The sequence below is a fragment of the Brassica oleracea genome, chromosome C9 (genome assembly GCF_000695525.1).
Source record: "Brassica oleracea var. oleracea cultivar TO1000 chromosome C9, BOL, whole genome shotgun sequence".
Classification (NCBI taxonomy): domain Eukaryota; kingdom Viridiplantae; phylum Streptophyta; class Magnoliopsida; order Brassicales; family Brassicaceae; genus Brassica; species Brassica oleracea.
In genome coordinates this window covers 52,086,436-52,106,660 of record NC_027756.1, presented here as the reverse complement: position 1 = coordinate 52,106,660, position 20,225 = coordinate 52,086,436, and the positions used below count along the sequence as shown (strand labels likewise).

Below are 20,225 nucleotides of genomic sequence, written 5' to 3'. Positions count from 1 at the left end.
TAGAACTAATTTCACCCCGTTCTACAATGGACTCTTACCACATAAAACCCTTATTCTCTGCTCGCATTCAAATTAAAGCTCTTTAATATCATCTATCACCACACCCCGAAGTTAACGGATAACCTCAAATTTACACGGTAACCTATAATTACCTATGTTATAACGATGTTAAATCACTTCATAATTTATTGCCCCCGCTATATATTGATTCCTTACACGCCTCCCACTTTTTCTTTATGCAACATAAGTAGTTTACAACCATGACCAGCACTACTTAGCATTTTAACAAATCATTCATTTCATGTTAATGGATAACATAACGTTTACAAGATTAATTAATGCATTTCATGTTAACAGCTAACACTGACGTTAACGGATAATGCTGACGTTAACGGAAAAGTTCTAGAAGTTAGCGGTTACCTTAACAAAGACATATATTTTATAACATAAAATGGATGAGTCTTTATTCATACTCTACATTGCACATATACATGCGTCAATGTGAGGAGCTTAGGGAAACTTTGTTTTAGTACATGATAACAAAAAAAAGATCGCCCCAGATCTGACCATTAGAAAAGAAACACAACAACTCCACTCACCCCTACATACTTAGTCTTCATCTCGATCTTCAGATAGGCATCTTACAAGTGACCTTGTTATGGTCAGTTCCTCCACATCTGCTGCAGGTGCAGCGGTGCTTTAAAGAACCACTCATCTGCATGTTTAGAGGTTATTACATGTTAACAGATTATTTAGTCGTTAGTATACATCTTAACAGGTAAAGTAAAAAAATCACACCAAAGATACTTACCTTGAATTCCCCACGCGATGGAATTCTGGCCTTTCTCGGTCTACCAGGTGGGCGGTGAGTTGCTGGAGGGAGAAGGTGGCCATCCTCTCTGTCCACACCAAACTTGTACACATCAATGTTTGCTTCTTCCTTCGGGTTGATGCTCCCACTGTACGCTAATCCCCAGTACGTGTTGTTGTAATACACAGCCACCTTACTCTCCACTGACTCCCGTGCATATATGGCCGCAGACACTGCATGCACACAAGGGATGACCAGCGCGTCGAACTCCTTGCAAGAATAAGTTGTGTTATCAAGATCCGTGAAACATCGCATTCCGATCAACAACTTCGTACTCATTATTTATGATGTGTTTCACGGCATATCCTGTGGAGTCAGTGAAGTGGCGCATCACGATACCAGTAACTTTCGGAGTTAGCGCCCCCACATTGTTTGCTGCTGCATCACGTCTCTAAGAGAACCATCCCATCGTCATTGACCTAATATACTCCAGGAATGGGACAATGGGGTATTCTCTAGCCTCAGACAGAGCTGCGTTCAGAGACTCAGCAAGGTTACTTGTCATAATGTTGTACCTTGCCCCATCAAAATCCGATCTAGCCCAGTGCTCAAGTCCAACCCGGATCAGATAATCGGCACAAGCGCCGTCAACCACCTTGAGCTCGTTGAAGTGCAAGTAAAAATCCTCCACTTTGTAAGCTCTTGCTGCTCTACCCAGAAGGTACCCCAAATGCTTCTTCTTGAAGATGGTCTGGACGTTCTACCCATTATATTTAAAAATAGAGGTTGAAGTAGGTGCTTACTCTGCGGATTCCAGAGTATATTGCGGTGTGTCTGTCAGAGACAAAGACTAATTTAGCAGAATCAGGTACGACAACAAGGAGCTTGTTAAAGAACCATGTCCATGATTGGTCATTCTCGCTATCTACTATCCCAAACGCAATCGGGAATATCTGATAGTTCCCATCTTGTGCACTAGCTGTGAGCAAACACCCTGCAAACTTTCCCTTCAAGTGCGTTCCATCAATTATGACTACCTTTCTCATGAAATCAAATCCTTTTTGGCTTGCTCCAAATGACAGGAAGAGGTACTTGAAACACTGGACACTGCCTGGTCCCTTGCTTGTCTCCAATGCGACCAGAGTTCCAGGATTCGCAACGGCCAATTGCTGGAGGTAGGAAGGTAAAGTACTATATGCTGCCTCAGCATTTCCACGCCCATTCTCTATAGCAATCTCCCAGGACTTCCAAGCAGTCCAGTAGGATATCGGTACACTGTGGTCCGTCCTCATCATCTCTCTCAATGCTCCTAGCCTTGGGCCACTCCCGGTACCAACATACTTGCTCCTCATCATTCCCCCAACAATTGATGACGTTGCATGTCTCCTAAACTCACCTCGCTCGCTAACAGTGCAACAGTGGTTACTATCCAATGTCTTGATTTCAAACCGCGGGCACCCCTTGATTTTAGTTGCGTACACACGCCATTGACAGTTAACTCCACTGCACTCCAGAACCACTTTATCGGGCTCAGCATTCCTCACGAAGTATCTGTACTTGTTAGCCAATGCATGTAGGGACATGTGAACCTTGAAAGCATCTCAGTCGACAAATACTTGCCCCACATATAGCTGATTATTGCTCTCCATTTCCTCTTCGCCTGAAATCAGCAATTCATATAATGTTAGAACATACAATATCATTTACCGACTAACTATTCCATTACTCGGTACAAATAAACTTAACCATTACGGGGAAAGCTAACTTTTTGCTCACCAGCATAACCTACATCCTCCTCAATTGCCACATTAGCCTCCTCTGTGTTTGCATAACCGGAACCAGAACCCATCTGCAGCCCGAAGAGCTGAACACCTGTAATGTCTGGACCCGTCATTACCCCCTTGCCTTTCCCATATGAGCCCACACGGCCTCCATCAACGTCGCCCGTAGTAGCTAAGAAAACAGTTACCAGTCAAACACATCAGGTATCCGCTAAATATATTTACATCAGTAACCAAATAATTTCCCACAAAACACTCAAATAAACTTCTACATATCTATCGCCAATGTCAGGTTCGCTCCACCTGGAGGTTCTGTAGGTATTTCCTCAAGCCGGATCATCCCTTCAGCATTAGGTCTGAACGTTTCCATTTCATCTGATGAATCGGTCTGAGATGAGTTTTCATCAATCACCATTAGGGGCTGGAAAATCTCATCCCTTGTCACCCGCACGGCGTTCCTACGGATTTCCACCATCTGCTCACTGCTGCAGATGGTCATCATCTTCTCCTCGCTAACTTGCAGATATCCACCAGAACGGAAACCTTAAAACGGTAACAACAATGTTTGCATAGACATATACAACTTAGCAACCAACATCTTTAATGTTCTAAAATGCAAACCTCTCCACGGTATTGGCTTAGGTGGAACAACATCTGTCCCGTCTTCCGTCACCCCGAACTCCTCCCTCCTCATGGTGTGGTAGCGGCCAACTTCCACGTTTCCAAAGGCCACACACAAAGTCAAGTTAACATAGTCCATCCTGGTCGCCATGAAGAGATCCACATCTTTGTCTTCTAGTATGTCAACAGGCGGTGTGGTGTAGTCGCCATGCACTTTCATCCACTCAGGGAAGTCATAGGTCAATGCAACAGGTTCAGAAGGGAGTACTCGGTATTTACCCCTCACCATAGCCACCATGTCGCCGTAAGTCTCATTCTCTCTCAACACAATATCGTATTTCACTTGTGTGTGATCCATGTCAAACCTCCAGGTCCCATGGGCAAGTCTCTGCTATTCACCAACAACAACTCTCACCAGATGCCACATTGCTTGTACTTGAACAAGCAAGTTGTTTCCTGAACAAAAAGACAGAACACATATTCTTAATCTCTACTTTGTAACAGTGAATGCAACCGTTTATTAATCATCAAAGAGTTGTTTACTGAACACAAAGACATAACAAGTCTAGATAGATGAATATATGACAAGAATATACATACCTCTCCTCTAAGAGATAACGAACACTGTCAAACGAGTTCCTAACCTCTAAACTCTCAATCACAGTTTTCGTTTTCACTTTGTCTCTCACACCAATCTCTCAACCATCTGCTAAGTATATATATTATATTCTATGAACCCTTGTACCAAACCCACAACCCAAGACGCAACCACCGTTCCACTTACCGAAGCAATTGTCATCATAACGAGTAAGGAGCTCCTTATTACCCAGCAGATCCTCGCCTCCGGCGCCTCCTTGTGTCAGTCACGCTCCTCTGTACACGCCTCAACCAAATCCCAGTTTCTCTGCTTTCTGACACAGACACGCGTTCTATCGGCGAACCCACGAGGTAGAAAGGAGGGGCATTTTCGTTTGAACGTCGCCAAAATGTCATTACTTTCGGCCTTATCCAAACGTAAGAGCATTAACCCAATTTGGGCCTCTTCTGGGTATATGTCGCCCATTAACTCTTTTATTTATGAGTAACCCAAAATAATTATGTGTCCTTATTCTGTGAGAGGAGAAATTTGTAACGCATCTTGGCTGGTTGTTTAGCATATTTCCTCTTAAAAAGAAAAACATTTTTCTCTTTTTTTGGGTTTTTTCTCTTTTAAAACGTAATTGTATTTCAAGCAATATAAAAAAATAGATTTCAATATGGAAATCTTATAAATAGTAGAGACAATTGGCTGAATATACCCAAATCACCAAAAAATTAAAAAACTACCCTAAAGCAAGAAAAATTCATGTCCACTGTAGATATTTTTGTCATATTTTCCCGTTTTACCTCTGTCCTAATTTTTTATATGTTTCTCTTTCTTGCCCTAAATTTTGATTATATATACTACAATAATTGTTAACCGCTAGGATAATATTAGTTGAATAGATAATGATTAAGTTAACATGTTAACATAATTTATAACTTCTAACAGAATATATATATATATATTAGTTAACGATTGCTACTTTAACCATTTTACCAAACAATGTAAAAAGCGATAACATATTTTGTAACAGTTAACCAAATATGTATCAGCTAATCATAATATGTTATATATAATATGAATACAAAGTTTCAACGTAAACTATTATGTGACTTGTTTTAACCTACTAACTTATTTCATAGCATCTAACAAACTATTTATCAGCCAGGACAAGCTATTTTTAAAAATAATTACAAACCATTTTAAAAGGTTGTTAACATGTTTTATAACACCTAAGTAAACATTTATCAGCTAATGATAATATATTTTGTGAAAAAATCGGCATCCACCGGTTTAGTAACAACTAACCAAACATGCATATGCTCACAATATGTGATTTGTAGCATGTAACCAAACAATTATCCGTTAACTTAATAAATATCGACTACAAGCACAATAACTTAAATGTTAGATTCAGTTTTCATCAATGTCGGAAAATTTCTTTATTTCTTGATTATACAAACCATCAATACAACCATGAGCTTTTACAGGCGAATGAATCGAAGAGATCTCACATGTATATTAAACAAAATTTCTTAGACATTCATATCACGGTCAGATTGAGTAAAAGAATAGAGATGACAGATACAAAACTCATGTGAGGATAGTACTCATTAGATTCATACTCTGTATTAATTGAAATATACGTACCCGTTGCTGTTTCACATCGTTGGAAACAGAAAAGATAAGGAAAAAAACATTTGTAGATTAATAGGAAAAAAATTATGTTTGGTGATTTTAAAAATAAACAAGAGAGAGAAAAGTAAGAAGATTATTCTGGACAGAAGATAATAAAAAGACACAAGAGAGAGAATGGTTTTGATAGTTGGGGCAGGGGTAATTCTGTATTATAAAGATATCAACAGTGTCAAAATTAGTCCTAGGGTATTTTGCAAATATTGATTTTTTTGGTGTATATGGAACTTAATTTCTCTAAATAGTAGTCGTCCCTTAGTGTTGGTTAACTTGATTCATTGAATCTGGCGTTGTGGAATAATTACTAACGTTATAATGAAAATTTAGAGAATAACAAAAAAAAATCGTTAAATTATGATGGCAGACTGTCACCGAGTAAAAGTTAAATTATGAAGTTATATTTGTTTGATTCGAGAGTTATTGATTATAGGCTATAGCCATTTTCGGTATTAATCAATTCATTTACAGTATTTTTTAAGACTTTGATAAAGAGGTCGGTGCATGTCATTACAAGTAATTAATTGTTGAAATTTTGATGACTCGACACCAATTCATTTATTAAAGTTACCTATAATATTAATCCTTTTAAAAAACAACTCGCCAGGAATGCATTAATATATTACTCTTATTGGTTCTTAATTTAATCATGTTTCCTTATTTGTCAAATATTTACTATTGACAAGCGGTGCCTAACGAGGTAAAAAGTCAATATTGAAAATAGAGAGTAGATATTAGGTTACTAAACCAATTTAAAACATCGTACTTTGCCATGGACTTTTTTTGAACAAACTTTTACTTTGCCATGGACTTTATTGTATGTTTATTACTTTCAATACTCCCATCCTTTTTTCTCGTTTCGAAAACCATGTGGGATGGTACGTATATTAATGAACGAAATTAAGCCAATCTTATAGTTTGGTAAACTCAACTATGCAAATGATTTTACCAAAAAAAAAACTATGCAAATGATATTCAACGAAAAAAAAAATCAATTAAAAAAAAAGATATTCAACGAAAAAAAATAACTATGCAAAGGATAATACAATGACATTATGGTATTTTTTATTAACAACCTCTACTGCCTCAAAAAAAAAACGAAATGTGGTAGTGTTTAAACGTACTCATCCATTTAAAGGTTTGTTGATTTATATAAGCAATATTGTTTTCTACTAATCATATCGTTGATTAACGTAATTCAATACTTAAGTCATTCTTGTGCAGTTAATAATTGGGGTGACAATGAGAATGCAGTTTTGACGAAATAACAAATACGTATCATGTGGAAGCACCGTAGTCTAATGATTAAGGTTTAAAGGTTTCTATATCCAGGTATGGGGTTCGAATCTCCGACTATGCAGTTTATTGCAGAATACAAGAAATTCATGTTTTAAATCCAATCAGGCGTGGATCTTCATAGGACGGCTTAGGTGATACAGTTAGGCGTAGATCCTCATAAGACAGGTATTATGTAATCTTTTTCATAATTGTAATGCCATAATAAATCAGCGTTAAAAAAAAAACAAATACCTATCCAACTTAGTATATCTAGACGTAGTAAATAATAAAATGTACGTTTAGGATGAACTTTTAAAGCTATTTTGCTAAAATATACTTTACCCAGTTAAAGTAAGTACCAATTGTAATAGACTTCTTCTTTTCCAGAAACGTGATATTCCATATGATCTTATGAAGAAATCTTTAGATAGTCTTCTTATAATTTTAAATCATTCAGTAGTGATAAACTTGTTTGTCAAATTAGTCGATATTTTAGTGAATACTGTATAAATAGAATAAATCGTGGGGTGAGGAAAGAACGGATCCAATAAGATTTGGTCGTCTAATAAATTAAACTTCTATTTATAGAATATGTTGCAGATGATATTAAAGTTGGAGTCAGAGACAGAACACAGATTGTGTGCTATGCGGTTTACCACGAGAAACTCGCAATCACCTTTTCTTTGAATGCAACTACGCAAAGAACATTTGGAAATCGATCATGTCTAACTTCTAAGGCCAGAAGTTCACGTGGGATTGGGATGGCATCATGGCTCTGCTTCACCACAAAGACTTTAATGGACTGCAACAATTTCTCTTTCGTTACACCTTTCAGGCGAGAGAGGAACAACCGTCGCCATGGCGAAGCAGCAACTCCATAGACAAGGCAAGCTCGCATCATCGACAAGAATTTCAGGAACATAATCTTTTCTCTCCGCGAGAAAGAGCATAAAAACTATGAAGATGATCTTCGGCTATGGTTTGCCACACGGCAAACAACATGAGCAACAAGAAAGCGAGTTGGTGGTTATTCTCTTTTTTTTTTTTTTTAAATTAGGCTTTGATTCAATCTTAGCAAAGCAGAACTCAAACACCTTGTAAAAAACGTTTTTTTTTTTGTTTTCGAAGTAATTTTAACATTCAATTTTAAAAAAAAAAAAATGTCGCAGATTAGGTTGGTACGAAAGCAACTAATAATTCTATCTAAGGAAATAAATCTAATAAGACAAGGTCAAGTGTCTGGCTGTTTCTCGAGTAATCCCAAAGAGTCATTAGCATAGTCAACTTGTCCACATATGCAGCGTCATACCGATCTAATCACATAAACAATTTTAAGTGCCAGCTATCAACCAACTGCAAACCGACACATGTACTAAGTGAAAGCTAATCAAGTAATTATCATTGCAGCGATAGTTGACCTAGTTAGGAAGTACTGCTCTGGATTTGATCAAAAAAAAAGAAGAAAAAATAGGAAGTACTGCTCTGGACTTACGTGGTGGTTCCTTAGTGGCTACAAGAATCAATTTAAGAGCGTTGCCTTTCTTTGGAGCATATCTCTTCGAACGAGATGGAAAAAGAAACAATAAGCAACGATGTAAGATAGACCAAGTCATCTATGCGTATGTTGTACATAAATATATATATAGGCCTTGAGTGTTGACAGCGGGACGAGGGGAACGCACTGCGGGCAGTGTCGTGCCACAGTGTTGAAAAAAGAAACATTCGCTTATGGCAGCAAAAAATAAATAAAGATCCAAGGGCATCATCTGTTGACTATTACCATTCATAATATAACCATTAGAATTGAAGTATATACAACGAAAGCAAGATAATAATTTTGATTAAAAACATGAGCCTATAATTAACAAATACATGAGTTTCCTAAGTAAGAAATAATGTAAACAACTGTTAAATAACTAAAATAATTAGATATTAGTGATTATAGGTCTGAATGCATTTTTGAAATATTAAAGCTAAAGTTAGTCAAATTTTATCTTTGTTTGATTATGGCATAAAACATTGAGTAATTTAATTATTTTATCTTAAAATTAACTAGAATATTTAATGATGAATACTTGATTAATATTTTTAATAAATATAAAAAATCTTGTTGTATAATTACAATTTTTTTATTAGTTTAATTATTTATATGTTCTTCTCTATTAAAATATTTATTTTTATTTTTTATTGTTGAGATTTTTATGATTCGTTTAGGACAACCATAAATGCTCGCACGACTCTGACTGCGGGACAGTATATAGGTCACCCATTCATTTTTCTTTTACTACTGAATTTTACAAATAAAAAAATAATAAATTTTAAAATGAGAATAGTGCGGGACGGGTTGAGTCTTGTACCGCACCTAGATATGGAAAGCATGTAATACGATGTGGTTTGGTTAGAGCATCAGCATTGGAGGATTATAACAAAAGTTCACACAGTTTTCCACACAAAAAAATATTAAAATATTTCAATTGTGTTGAACCCGAGTCGCGCGAAGTCGCTGGGAAGACCCGGTATCATAACTGTTCTGCGGGCCCCACGCCACGCGGCGGCCCGCAATTGGATGACTATTAATTTTTTTTTTTTTTTTTTTTTTTTTGAAAAAAAAAAAGAAAAACGAAATTAAAATATTAATAATAGGAACATTGGGAATCGAGAGGAGAGGTTTACCAATGCTGATGGTCTTAGGTGTATCAGTTATTTTTGTTGTTTTAATTTTTACATTTTTTACATTTTCATATTCGTTTTTCACGATTAGTGTTATATATTTTATATGTATTGTAGTATAACTAATTATATTCAAAAGATCTGGATTGAATAGGGTAATATGATTATTTTTGGTAAAATATATCAACAAGCGACAGCTGAGATATAGACTTAGGGTATGACTGGCGTTTTGCAACAATCACTCAAACTCCTTCAAATCGTTCTAAACCTCATAAATTCAAAAGCTGGTTCCAGCTAGCGTTTGCGGTTGCGGTTGCGGAACGATATTTTTTTTTCTTTTTTTAAAAACAATATAAATACAAAAATAAAAATATTCAATAAAAAATTTAAATTAAAATTACAAAAATACTAAAATATATCAATTCTATTTTAATTAATATTATAAATTTTTAAAATAAAAATATTTTCTATAATTTAAAAAAAAAATTAGAACTATAAATTTCTAAATATATGTTTTATATTTTTTATAATTTTATTATTTTTATAATTATATAAAATGTAAATATTGTTAATTTATTATTTAACAACTGCTGCATTTGGTAGTTAACCAGTCATAAGTATCCCGCAAATATACTAATTTCTAACCGCAGAACCAGTCGTACAAATCTCTTAAAACCGTTAGAAACCGCAACCACCCGCATCCGCGAACTCCCGCAACCGCTGCGTTTGAACCAGTCATGCCCTTAGATGGGGTAGGGAAAATAAGAGATAATATTGCAAATATGCTATGGAAATATCAATAAAATAAAGTTATTTTCTGATTATATTTTATTTGTACTTTATAAAAATATTTATAAAATATTTATAATATCAAGTAGAATATTATTTTATATTTTCAGCATTATTTAGTTTTATTAATATCATTCAAGTATTTGTCCCGCATTTTTTATTATTTTGGTCACCACTCACAAATTTCTTAAACCGTTTCTACTAGATGAACCGCACTTGTCCCGCAGTATACGGTTTTATAACACAAACCGCTCTTAAACTGCACCGCACTAACCAATCCGCTTGTCCTGCACCGTCCAACCCGCTTTTACGATTCGGAGCCATAAAGAGATTGCAGCATAAAAGGAAAGAGGAATTTCAACAGAGGCGGATCCATTAAGCGTTTAGGGGGGTCACATTACACCCCTTAAACTAATAAATAAACAAAATTGTATAAGATTTACTAAAGAACAAGTAGCAAAATAGCAATATTCTCTGTCATGACACCCCCAGAACCAAGGTTCAAACCTCCATTGAGAGCTTTTGTTATTTTATGAACCCCTAAAAGAAATTTCTGGATCCGCAGTTGGTTTCAACTAAAGTAAATAGAACTTGGGCTTGCCATCTGTATAGATCTCTGAGACTCTGAAATATGATTGACCTATTGCGTATTGATGTCTTTCATCTAAATATTAGAACACAAGAAAAAAGTAGTTGGGAACTTTTTTTCTTAAACGGGAATTTGTAACCTATTATTACACCATATAAAGAAGAAATTAAAGAACAATGTTGTCTGGCTCGGAACAAAGCCGACCCATGTGATATTCTTGGTACAAAATGAAAAATAATGATACATGCATATTTGGATGAACCTAAACCACTTAAGAGAACCTAATTCAAGTTTAACACTTTTATATTGTTTTGCTGGCCTAATTAAGCTATATCGCATATAACTGAACCTCGCATGTACACTCTTCTCAGGGAATACATAAATATCTAAGTTCTATTTCTGATTTTTTTATCGTTTCGCTCTAAATATATCTGTAAGATGTCAGGGTTAGTTATATATGCCTGAGTCGTTTAAAATTTAATACAAGAACTGAAGCTAATATTCAAGGGATAAATAGATAATCAAAATATGGATATGCAAATGGGGATGTAGCTCAGATGGTAGAGCGCTCGCTTAGCATGCGAGAGGTACGGGGATCGATACCCCGCATCTCCATAATTTTTTTATCCTGTTCTCCTTTCTGTGTTAATTATCTACAAACACTTCTTCATATACCTTTTTTTTGTCACTCATAAACCCTTTTCTCCTTTACTGTGTTAACATCCACAAGCACTTCATATACCCTTTTTTGTCATTCATGTACCTTTAACTTCATATACACAAACTAAGTAGCCATTGGTCAGGTTTGATAGTTTTAAGCGCACCCAATATCAAACAAAGGGAAACTCTTTTCATCTGGAAACTGGAAAGGAAGGTAAAATACGAGTTCATGAATCTCTGATTATAAACTGCTACAACTTTGTTCAACAAGGAAGGAAGAAAGAAAGAAACAAGAACCTAAAATAAAGTTTCAAAAAGAACTGTAGTGAACTAACTAGCTAGTTTCAGCTATTCGTAATACAACAACAATAACTACTTCTTTCTCTATGTTTTCTTGAAAAACTTTGCGCCTTTTCCCCCAATACCAGCACCTGCAAGGCTTGAAAAGAGATGCGATCTGGTGTCTGGTCTCCACTGCAACTCTACCAAGTCCGAGAACAAAGCTGACATCAACGGAGAGATCTCTGAATCTTTTACGTTCTTGCAAGAAACCACTTTCAGATGCTCGAGCTCGTGCCACTGTAGAATCACCGACTCTAGACCTGATGTTGTTAGCAGCGAGCATCCTTCTACATACAAAAGCTTCACTCTCCTGTAAAAATACATAAAGGTTCAAACTTTTCTAAACATATAATGGACAAAAGTGAGTCTTTTAAGTACCCAAAAGCGATTCCTAAGCTGAAGACATCATTATCCAACCCCCAGCAGTCTTTGAAAACAATCTCTCTCGCCGCTTCACACACCTTAAACAAAGCCTTGACCGTATCCTTATCTCTTAACTGACACTTCTCCAAGTGCAACCGCTCTAACGCAGGACAAGACCTACTCAAGCACTCACCTAAACCAAGACCAAGATCAATCTTTTTACAAGACACGAGTCTCAGCGTCTTGAGATTCTCACAATACCCAATCCCCCCTAGCCAGCCCGGCTCCATCTTATGATCACAAACAGTAAGCTCCTCGAGCATCTGACAACACTCGCCTATCTCTTTAACCCCGTTGAACCCTCCTCCGCACCCCACGAGCTCAAGCCTCACCAGCCTCTTGCACCCTTGAGCAAGAATCATAAGACCAATATCCGAAACCAACATCAAACCGTCCACGTCCCCAACCACCAATCTCAAGATCTGGAGATTCTCAAACGCACCAACTCCAAGCAGAACAGTGTCTGAACACTTGTGCAGCTCCAGCTCTTGCAACGTGGAACACGCTTCGGCTACACTGAACAAACCCAGCTCGCTAGCGTTCGCCACCGCGAGCTTCCGGAGACTGGAGCAGGCGGATGCGAGCGTTCTCAGCCCTCTATCAACCGTTTCAACGGACAAGAGACTCTCCTCAAAGAAGCTCAGACTCTGGTAAGACCCTCTAACTAAAACACCTGAGGAGACAAAACACGCGCTAACTAAATCAACGCTGTCTAGATTAGGAAACCTCCAGACAAGCCGACCAGACGCGAGGAACTCCCAATCGGAGACGTTAAGGGACCGCACGAGGCAGCCGTGGAGTCTGGACCATCGTTTGCAGACCAAAGAGAGAGTCTTTCGGTGGGGTGAAGGGACTTTGGTGATGATGGAGAGGAGAGTGAGGTCGGGTAAGAGGAGGGTGAGGTCGGGTAAGAGGAATAGGGTTTTGGATTTGGGGATTGGAGGGGTCAAAGGTTGGAGCTTTGAAGGGTAATCGAGTGAGTGGTGGTGGTTGAGCCAAAGCTCAGACCAGCTAGCTCGCCGCTTCTTCAATGGCGTAACTGGACTACTCTCCTTCTTCTTCTTCCCTGTAGACGACATCACATTTGATTTTCGCGAGAAAAGTTTTTCTCTTTTCTCTTGTTTCTGAAACGGTTTAACGGATTTATGCAATAAAAATGGAAACTTTGAAGGTCTGAGAAACTTGCAATAACTGAGAAAATTTGTGATTTTTGGTTTATTATTATTATTTTCTTTTGTCTCTCTCTCTCTCTGTCTACAATAAAGATTGGGTCTTTTTTTTGGATAGCTTTCTTTTGAAAACTGTTTAGATTTAATGTACCTTAACGGTCTCAAATGCACAGTGAAAAAAACTGTCACTCTCTCACTATATAGATACTGACAAAGAGGAAAGTTTCTATAAACAGGATTAGAAAGCAAAAAAGGTTTATAATTAGAAGTGGATGATGATAGCAAAACGCCTATTCAGTAATTCAAAAGCTTTCACTTTGCAGTATTTAAACCACCAGTTTCTTGGTTGATGATGTCAGTCATCATGATTCCTGAAACGTATGATTCTATTGATAAACACTCTCTCACGCCGGTATCTACCAGAGAATATACACACCACAAGATTTCAGTATATAGTTTGCAGAAACCAATACTTTTGACAGATCTCTGTTTCCTGAAATGGAGTTTGTGATTGTCACAGGAGTGATTTCCTCTGTTCCAACTGCATGTAAAAATGCTTCGGAGGTTCCTGCCAAAAAAGTAATTTACAAAAGTAACCAAGAGTGAAGAAGCTCGATTTTGTAGCAAACCAACAATGTCAATAAGCATTAGGTAGATCTAGAAATGATTAACTAACCCATTCATGGCCAGGACGATGATGTAGAGACAATAAAACTGTAGCGCAAAGGAAGCTTCTCCATCGCTCCATTTTTCACCATACAACAATCTGATGAGAGAGTATGAATAGCTTGGACCAAATGCCATAAATATAAGACCTATGAAATTCCCAGGAAGTTAATGAGGATCAGAGTTATACACATTGGGATGTTTAAACTGTAGTTTACATAGGAGTATACCTATTAGCATTACAAGCTTCAAGGCCTCAGTCAAACAAGTTCCAAGTTTCTTCTTCTTTTGCTGGTTATCATCACCTGCCAAGAAGCTGAGGTTATAAGCCAATATCATGAAACATTACAAGTAAGATTCATTTACATACTAAACTAAACTCAGTAGAGAAATAAACCTGATGCGAACCTGGCAAATGTAGTGTATGAACTTTCTTCAAAAGGGAGAAACACCATGCGTACTACTAAACTCCCTGGAGGTTTTAGAAATTGTGTAAGAGATATTTATAAACAACCTTTCTTGAAGATATATAATACACTTTGTCAAAGCGACTTGCCTAGTTTGTCGACTATCCCATAAACAGCCTGGTTATAAGGCGTATCTAACCATACAAGGACCAACTTTTCGCCTTCTTGAAGGATCAGCTTTCGGAAGGACTGCAAAGTAAACAGCATACACATGCTTGAGAGCTGCTTATCGAAATCCATGAAGCTCCAAGGTCTGTGAACATCACAAAATTCGATGAACTTTGTTGGAAATGAATGAGCTGATTAGATCATATCAACAGTAGAGAACTCCTTACCTGAAAGGAAAGAGGTTCAAGGTTTTGAAAACGCCACGCATGAGAAAAATAAGCCCAGTACCCAAGAAATAAGGAACCTCCGTATGCGACTTGTGAAAATGCAAAGATTATACCTTTCTCCTACACATGTTGAAAGATAATTAGATTTTAGTTTTAGATTTTAGTGCCAGAAACAAAATGGAATGGTATAAGAAGAACTAATAACTTTGTTTACACAACGTTACCATGTTGGTTTGCTTGACTATGAGAAAGCACAAAACTACAAAGACGCATGCTGCAATGGTAAACTACAACAAATGTACCGTGAATCAAGATAGACTGTGCATATGTGTCGGAGTAGCTAAGGCTCTGCCACCATAACACAAAGACGCATGCTGCAATGGTAACGGCTATTCCGAGTGGCAACGTCACCCATGCCACTTTCAATAATCTGGTCACGTCCTTCTCTGACACAAGACCATCACTGCATAACAAAGTTAAGGTACGTCACTGCCCCAATTATGTAAAACTAGATCAGCGGGAACTGCTTTATGTAATACCTGTTGATGTCAGCACGCAAGCAAGCGCGCCTGAACCCCTCCCGGCTAAGGAACAAGTTTTCCGGTTTGATTCGGTTCTGAACCGAATCGAATAAAGAGTTATTAGACCAAAAATGATAATATGTCAGAAGTGGGATTTGAACCCACGCCCTCTCTCGAAGACCAGAACTTGAGTCTGGCGCCTTAGACCACTCGGCCATCCTGACTGTTCGATTTCTACCTGACTATTAAACTAAGTAATGAATATGGTTTGTCTAATTACCAAACTAAACCCATAAAACATCTGTAATTCTGTATCTTAAAATTCAATTTTGAAACTATCGATAAATCTATATGCACATGCGGTTTTTTTTTTTGTCATCTCGATTTATTAAAAGCCAAAAAAGTAGCGAGATATAAAGAAACAAAGAAAATACCCGAAGAACAAGGCCCAAGCTTACAAGAAAACTAGGGCAAACCGCAAAGCCCAACAACATAAAAGCCCAAAGGAAAAAAGAGGCTCGACAGCTCATGGTCTAACGCGTCACGCATGCGACAGATGGACGCGTGGCGTGACGCGTGGCGGTAGAGCAGAGACAACCCTTTCTTCACCGATTTCGAAAACGTCGCCGGAAAGTCTAACCGGAGAATCACCGGACACACCGGGAACAGGAGACTCAGGAAAAGAGAAGTCAGACGCCATAGAAACAGGAAATCAGTTGCCAATCCGTAACATCGTTTCCGAAAGAATCGATTCCGACCAACCAAGATCCAATAAACCAAAGAAAACTGAAAATTTTATTGAAAAGCCATCTTTAAAAATCAAAATAAGCTCGAAGATGGAACCACCCAGAACGGGAATAGTTCTCAGTTTTCAAAAATCATTCTTAGCAAAGTGGAATCGAATGAAAATCTAAGAAACGATGGATAGATAAAAGAAAAAACTTTACAAACTCAGATAAAACTGGATATAAACATATGAAATCCATCGGAGATGAAGATGAATTTCAAGGTGATAGCTGGCTAAGACGATGCTTTGTGAGCCATCGTTTACCGGAGACGGAGGCCGACCAAGACGGTGCTTTCGTAGCCCGAGCATCGGGAATCAAGCGCCGTTAAAGGAGAATCCGGCGAGTCGATGAAGAGATCTCATCAACCATCCCGTTGATTCCGAGGGACGACACCTGATGAAGCTCTCTCTCTCTCTAAAAGATTTAAGAGAGATAAGAGAGAGAACTTTCTTTTTCCACATGCGGTTAATAACATTGAAAATATATGGTCACAAAAGAAATTGGAAAATAACTTGAAAAGAAAACAAGCAAGTCTAGTTTTTTCGATTTTCTTTAACAACTTTCAAATTATGATATGATTGTTTGTTTGTATGGTCAAGTTACATAAGTATCTAATTTTCATTACGAACAACTCGATCCGTCTGATATTGATAAATAAATTTCGTAAAATTAGTCAATTGGATCTCATCCCACCGGATAGTCCTGAATTATATAAAAAAAAAAGAACTTTCAAATTGTTATAACTGCTTTGTCATATGAAGGCCATCCGTCCACGGGACTGTATTCTATACTATGCCAGTACTTTTAAAAAATCTTTTTACTAGGATCATGAGCCACTTATATATAGATCACATTGGGACCATCGAAATGAAACTGCCGACCCACGTATCAAATAAGTATTAAGTGCCGTCCTCAGTCTTCAATCGTTTTTTGTTTTTGGCCCATGCACTTAATATTAGTGTTGTATTGACAAGTATCACTGACTCTTTTTTTGGTAAAAAAATTATACTCCCTCCATTCTCCCGAATAAGATTTTCTAGATTTTCTTTTTGTTTCATAAAGATGGATTTTCTATATTTTTAAGGTACTTTTGTATACTTTTGAAAAACATTAATTACAAATATTTGAATTAATTAGATTTAATTGGTGGAGAGTAATTGGAAAGTATATAGAAAAATAAATTGTAAATTAAACTGTAAACATTTATTACTCTCTCTGTTTCTAATTGTAAGTAGTTTTGCTTAAAAGCACGAATATTTAAAAAATTGTTATTTAAAAGAATATATCATTTAACCAATTAATTCAACCAATTATTAAAAATCTAACATTATTTCATTGGTCACACAATATACAATAAATGAAAAAGATGTATTGAAATATGTAAATTATTTATATTGTGAAACAAACTCTTTTTGCTAAAACTACTTACATTTAGAAACGGAAGAAGTATATTTTTAATAAGCGTGAAATCTCTATAAAATTTTATTTTTGGGAACGGAAGTAGTATCATACTGATGGTTATTGGTAATATTTAGTTCGGTTTATCATACATAACATATTTACAACTAGTATATAAACAGATTTCTTATCATGAGGTCAGCAAATCTTTTAAAACGTGCAAACCCCTAGTTCTGAAGACTAGGTCAATGGTGGTGAACGATTTAAAACATTGACGTGGGCTTCTTAAACCATGGCCATGTTGATGTTAGATAGTGGGACCTAAACATATACTAGGTGAGTATGAGCCGTTAAATAAAGTGAAGTTCATTAATCATTATCGATGTCAACAGTCTAATAAAAGGAATTTAGAGACAACCTTACAGCTAACAAAAGATTAGTCGTAATGTAGAGTGACGAATCTCAACAAACCTTTCATTTTCACTCTTTACGCTAACACAATCATACCGGCTCAAAACTACATGTATATATCGGTGGGTTTTACGTAGGGGTGGGCAAAAAACCCAAACAGAACCGATCCAAACCAATCCAACAGAAGTTAAACCGATCCAAACCAAACCGTGCTCTTTACATAACCCAATTGGTTCATGTTTTACTCAATCCGAATGGTTTGGTTTGGTTTGGATTCAAATCGAACCAAACCGAACCAAACCAATAATCCAATATATTTTATCTATAAATAAATATATATATATATATATATATATATTATATATATATATATAAACATATTGTAAATTTTAGTTAAAGTTTTGTTTTCCATTTTTTTTAACTTCCATATATTTTTTTAAAAAATCCAAATATGATTCAAATAATCCTAATACCTAAAGATTGTACTGAAAACAAAATCTAAAAACTATAAGCATCTAAATCGTAGCCATCTCGTTTCGTTCATCTTCTTCAATTTTCATTTTCTAAATTATGTAACAGTTATTATAGAATCAATAAAAACAAAAAGGTTGATGCAAATAGTCTTTTAATTAATAGGTTTTGGAATGCTTACAAGTCTTTGTTACGCTAATTAGATTACAAATAGTCTATTCTTTGCTTATTATGTATTTATTCCTTTGACGTGGTTAAGTGTTTTGTCATCGAGCTTGTTTTTTGTTTCATAGATTTTTAAAGAAAACCAAACTAAATCTAAACCAAACCGAACTAAACCGAATCCAAACCAAAGCTACTTTAGTTTTAATTGGGTTGAGTTTTATAAAACTCAAATTAACCAAACCAAACCAAATCCAAACCGAACCCGAAATTAAACCGATATGCCCACCCCTAGTACTTTTACTTACGCAACATCATAATAATTAACAAATATGAAACAAAATCTATGTTGAATCAGCCGTGTGAATCCGAATAGAATACCACCCGAGAAACCAAATACTGGATACTATACACTGACCAATTACTTAGCCATGCGAATCCCTACATAGTAGAGTAGGAAGTACAATATTTTCTCAATAGCATAGTCGTCAATATTGAAAAAACGTATGGATACATAAATTTGGAATCATTAGTAATAATGAACTTGCCGGACAAAACTCCCAATCAAAGATCTGCGATGTAGCCAACGCACTTCAACCACCATCACTAGTCAACCCAACATTTATCATCACCACTTTCAACGTTTTTCTTGAGATGATGAGAATTAATTACCATGGTCGCGACTATTTATCTTTGGAGAAGTCAAAGAAACTAACGTGCTACATGAGACATCATTTAAAGATAATCTTAGTATGTACTGTCAATATACATCTTTTTTTTTTGTTCAACACTGTCAATATACATCTTAATTTCCAATCGACACATTATTTCTGTTTCTGTCTGTGTGTTTTAATTATATGACTATCGGGTTAGAACATTTCTAATCTCATTCTATTTTTTTTATTTTAAAATAGATTAAAATAGAATATGAAACAAAAAAAGCTCTAATCTTATTTTATTTTTCATTCTATTTACTTCATATTTTGTTTTATTTTATTGTAAAAAAAATGGAAATGCTCTTAGTTAAGTAGATAACCATGATAAAATTTTCAAATGTAGAATAAAAAGCTTATGTTTATATAAAACATGATACTACTGTATTTGCGTATATATACAATATACATAGAGAAATTCTTGGGTTCACCCCCTAGGGTGAACTTTTAGATTCATCAACCAATAGTGTTTGAGTATTTGATATTTGATATTTTTTAAAAAAAGAAACAAAATTGAATTTCCAAATAAGATTATATTTTTTAATTAAAACAATAAAAATACATAAAAAATAGTTACAAAAAATAAATAAATAAATATTGTTAAACCGTTAGCAAAATACTAAATCTTATACCCTAAATCCTAAACTTCAAACCCTAAATTATAAACCTTAAATCTTGGATAAACCGTAAACCATTGGAAAATTTTAAATTCTAAATCATACATTAAAAACTAAATCTTAATAACACTAAACCCTAAACCCTAATCACTAAACCCTAAACCCTTGGATAAACCCTAAACCCTCGAATAAATCATAAACTCTAAATCAAAAATATTTAAAATTAAACCCTAGAGTTTATGATTTATCCAAGGGTTCAGAGTTTACC

At 35.9% G+C, this 20,225-nt stretch overlaps 3 protein-coding genes and 2 non-coding genes across 6 annotated transcripts; 1 reads left to right on the top strand and 4 right to left on the bottom strand.

Moving 5' to 3' along the window:
* Window positions 1-1,262: 1,262 nt before the first annotated feature.
* On the bottom strand, window positions 1,263-2,394 carry LOC106315317. The gene is made up of 2 exons (XM_013753052.1): window positions 1,615-2,394; window positions 1,263-1,571 (listed from the first exon to the last, which is right to left on the bottom strand). The coding sequence occupies exons 1-2, from the start codon at window positions 2,392-2,394 to the stop codon at window positions 1,263-1,265; spliced, it is 1,089 nt and encodes a 362-aa protein (XP_013608506.1).
* Window positions 2,395-11,356: 8,962 nt separating this feature from the next.
* Window positions 11,357-11,429, top strand: TRNAA-AGC. The gene has a single exon. It is a non-coding gene; the product is annotated as a tRNA-Ala (tRNA).
* A 277-nt stretch (window positions 11,430-11,706) lies between these two features.
* Window positions 11,707-13,498, bottom strand: LOC106313844 (F-box protein At5g07670). Of its 2 annotated transcripts, none has more exons than XM_013751763.1 (2): window positions 12,195-13,498; window positions 11,707-12,126 (listed from the first exon to the last, which is right to left on the bottom strand). In XM_013751763.1, the coding sequence occupies exons 1-2, from the start codon at window positions 13,316-13,318 to the stop codon at window positions 11,859-11,861; spliced, it is 1,392 nt and encodes a 463-aa protein (XP_013607217.1). In that variant the 5' UTR covers window positions 13,319-13,498; the 3' UTR covers window positions 11,707-11,858. The 2 variants fall into 2 exon arrangements, with proteins under 2 accessions (XP_013607217.1, XP_013607218.1); XM_013751764.1 differs by having other exon boundaries at window positions 11,886-12,116.
* A 314-nt stretch (window positions 13,499-13,812) lies between these two features.
* On the bottom strand, window positions 13,813-15,615 carry LOC106315316 (protein RFT1 homolog). Its single transcript, XM_013753051.1, is given in 11 exon segments — window positions 13,813-13,824; window positions 13,882-13,977; window positions 14,087-14,223; window positions 14,305-14,379; window positions 14,472-14,542; window positions 14,627-14,794; window positions 14,877-14,923; window positions 14,925-14,996; window positions 15,101-15,135; window positions 15,179-15,339; window positions 15,416-15,615. Coding segments are annotated over 11 exon segments (1,074 nt in total).
* Window positions 15,538-15,621, bottom strand: TRNAL-CAA. Its single transcript has one exon. It is a non-coding gene; the product is annotated as a tRNA-Leu (tRNA).
* Window positions 15,622-20,225: the final 4,604 nt, after the last annotated feature.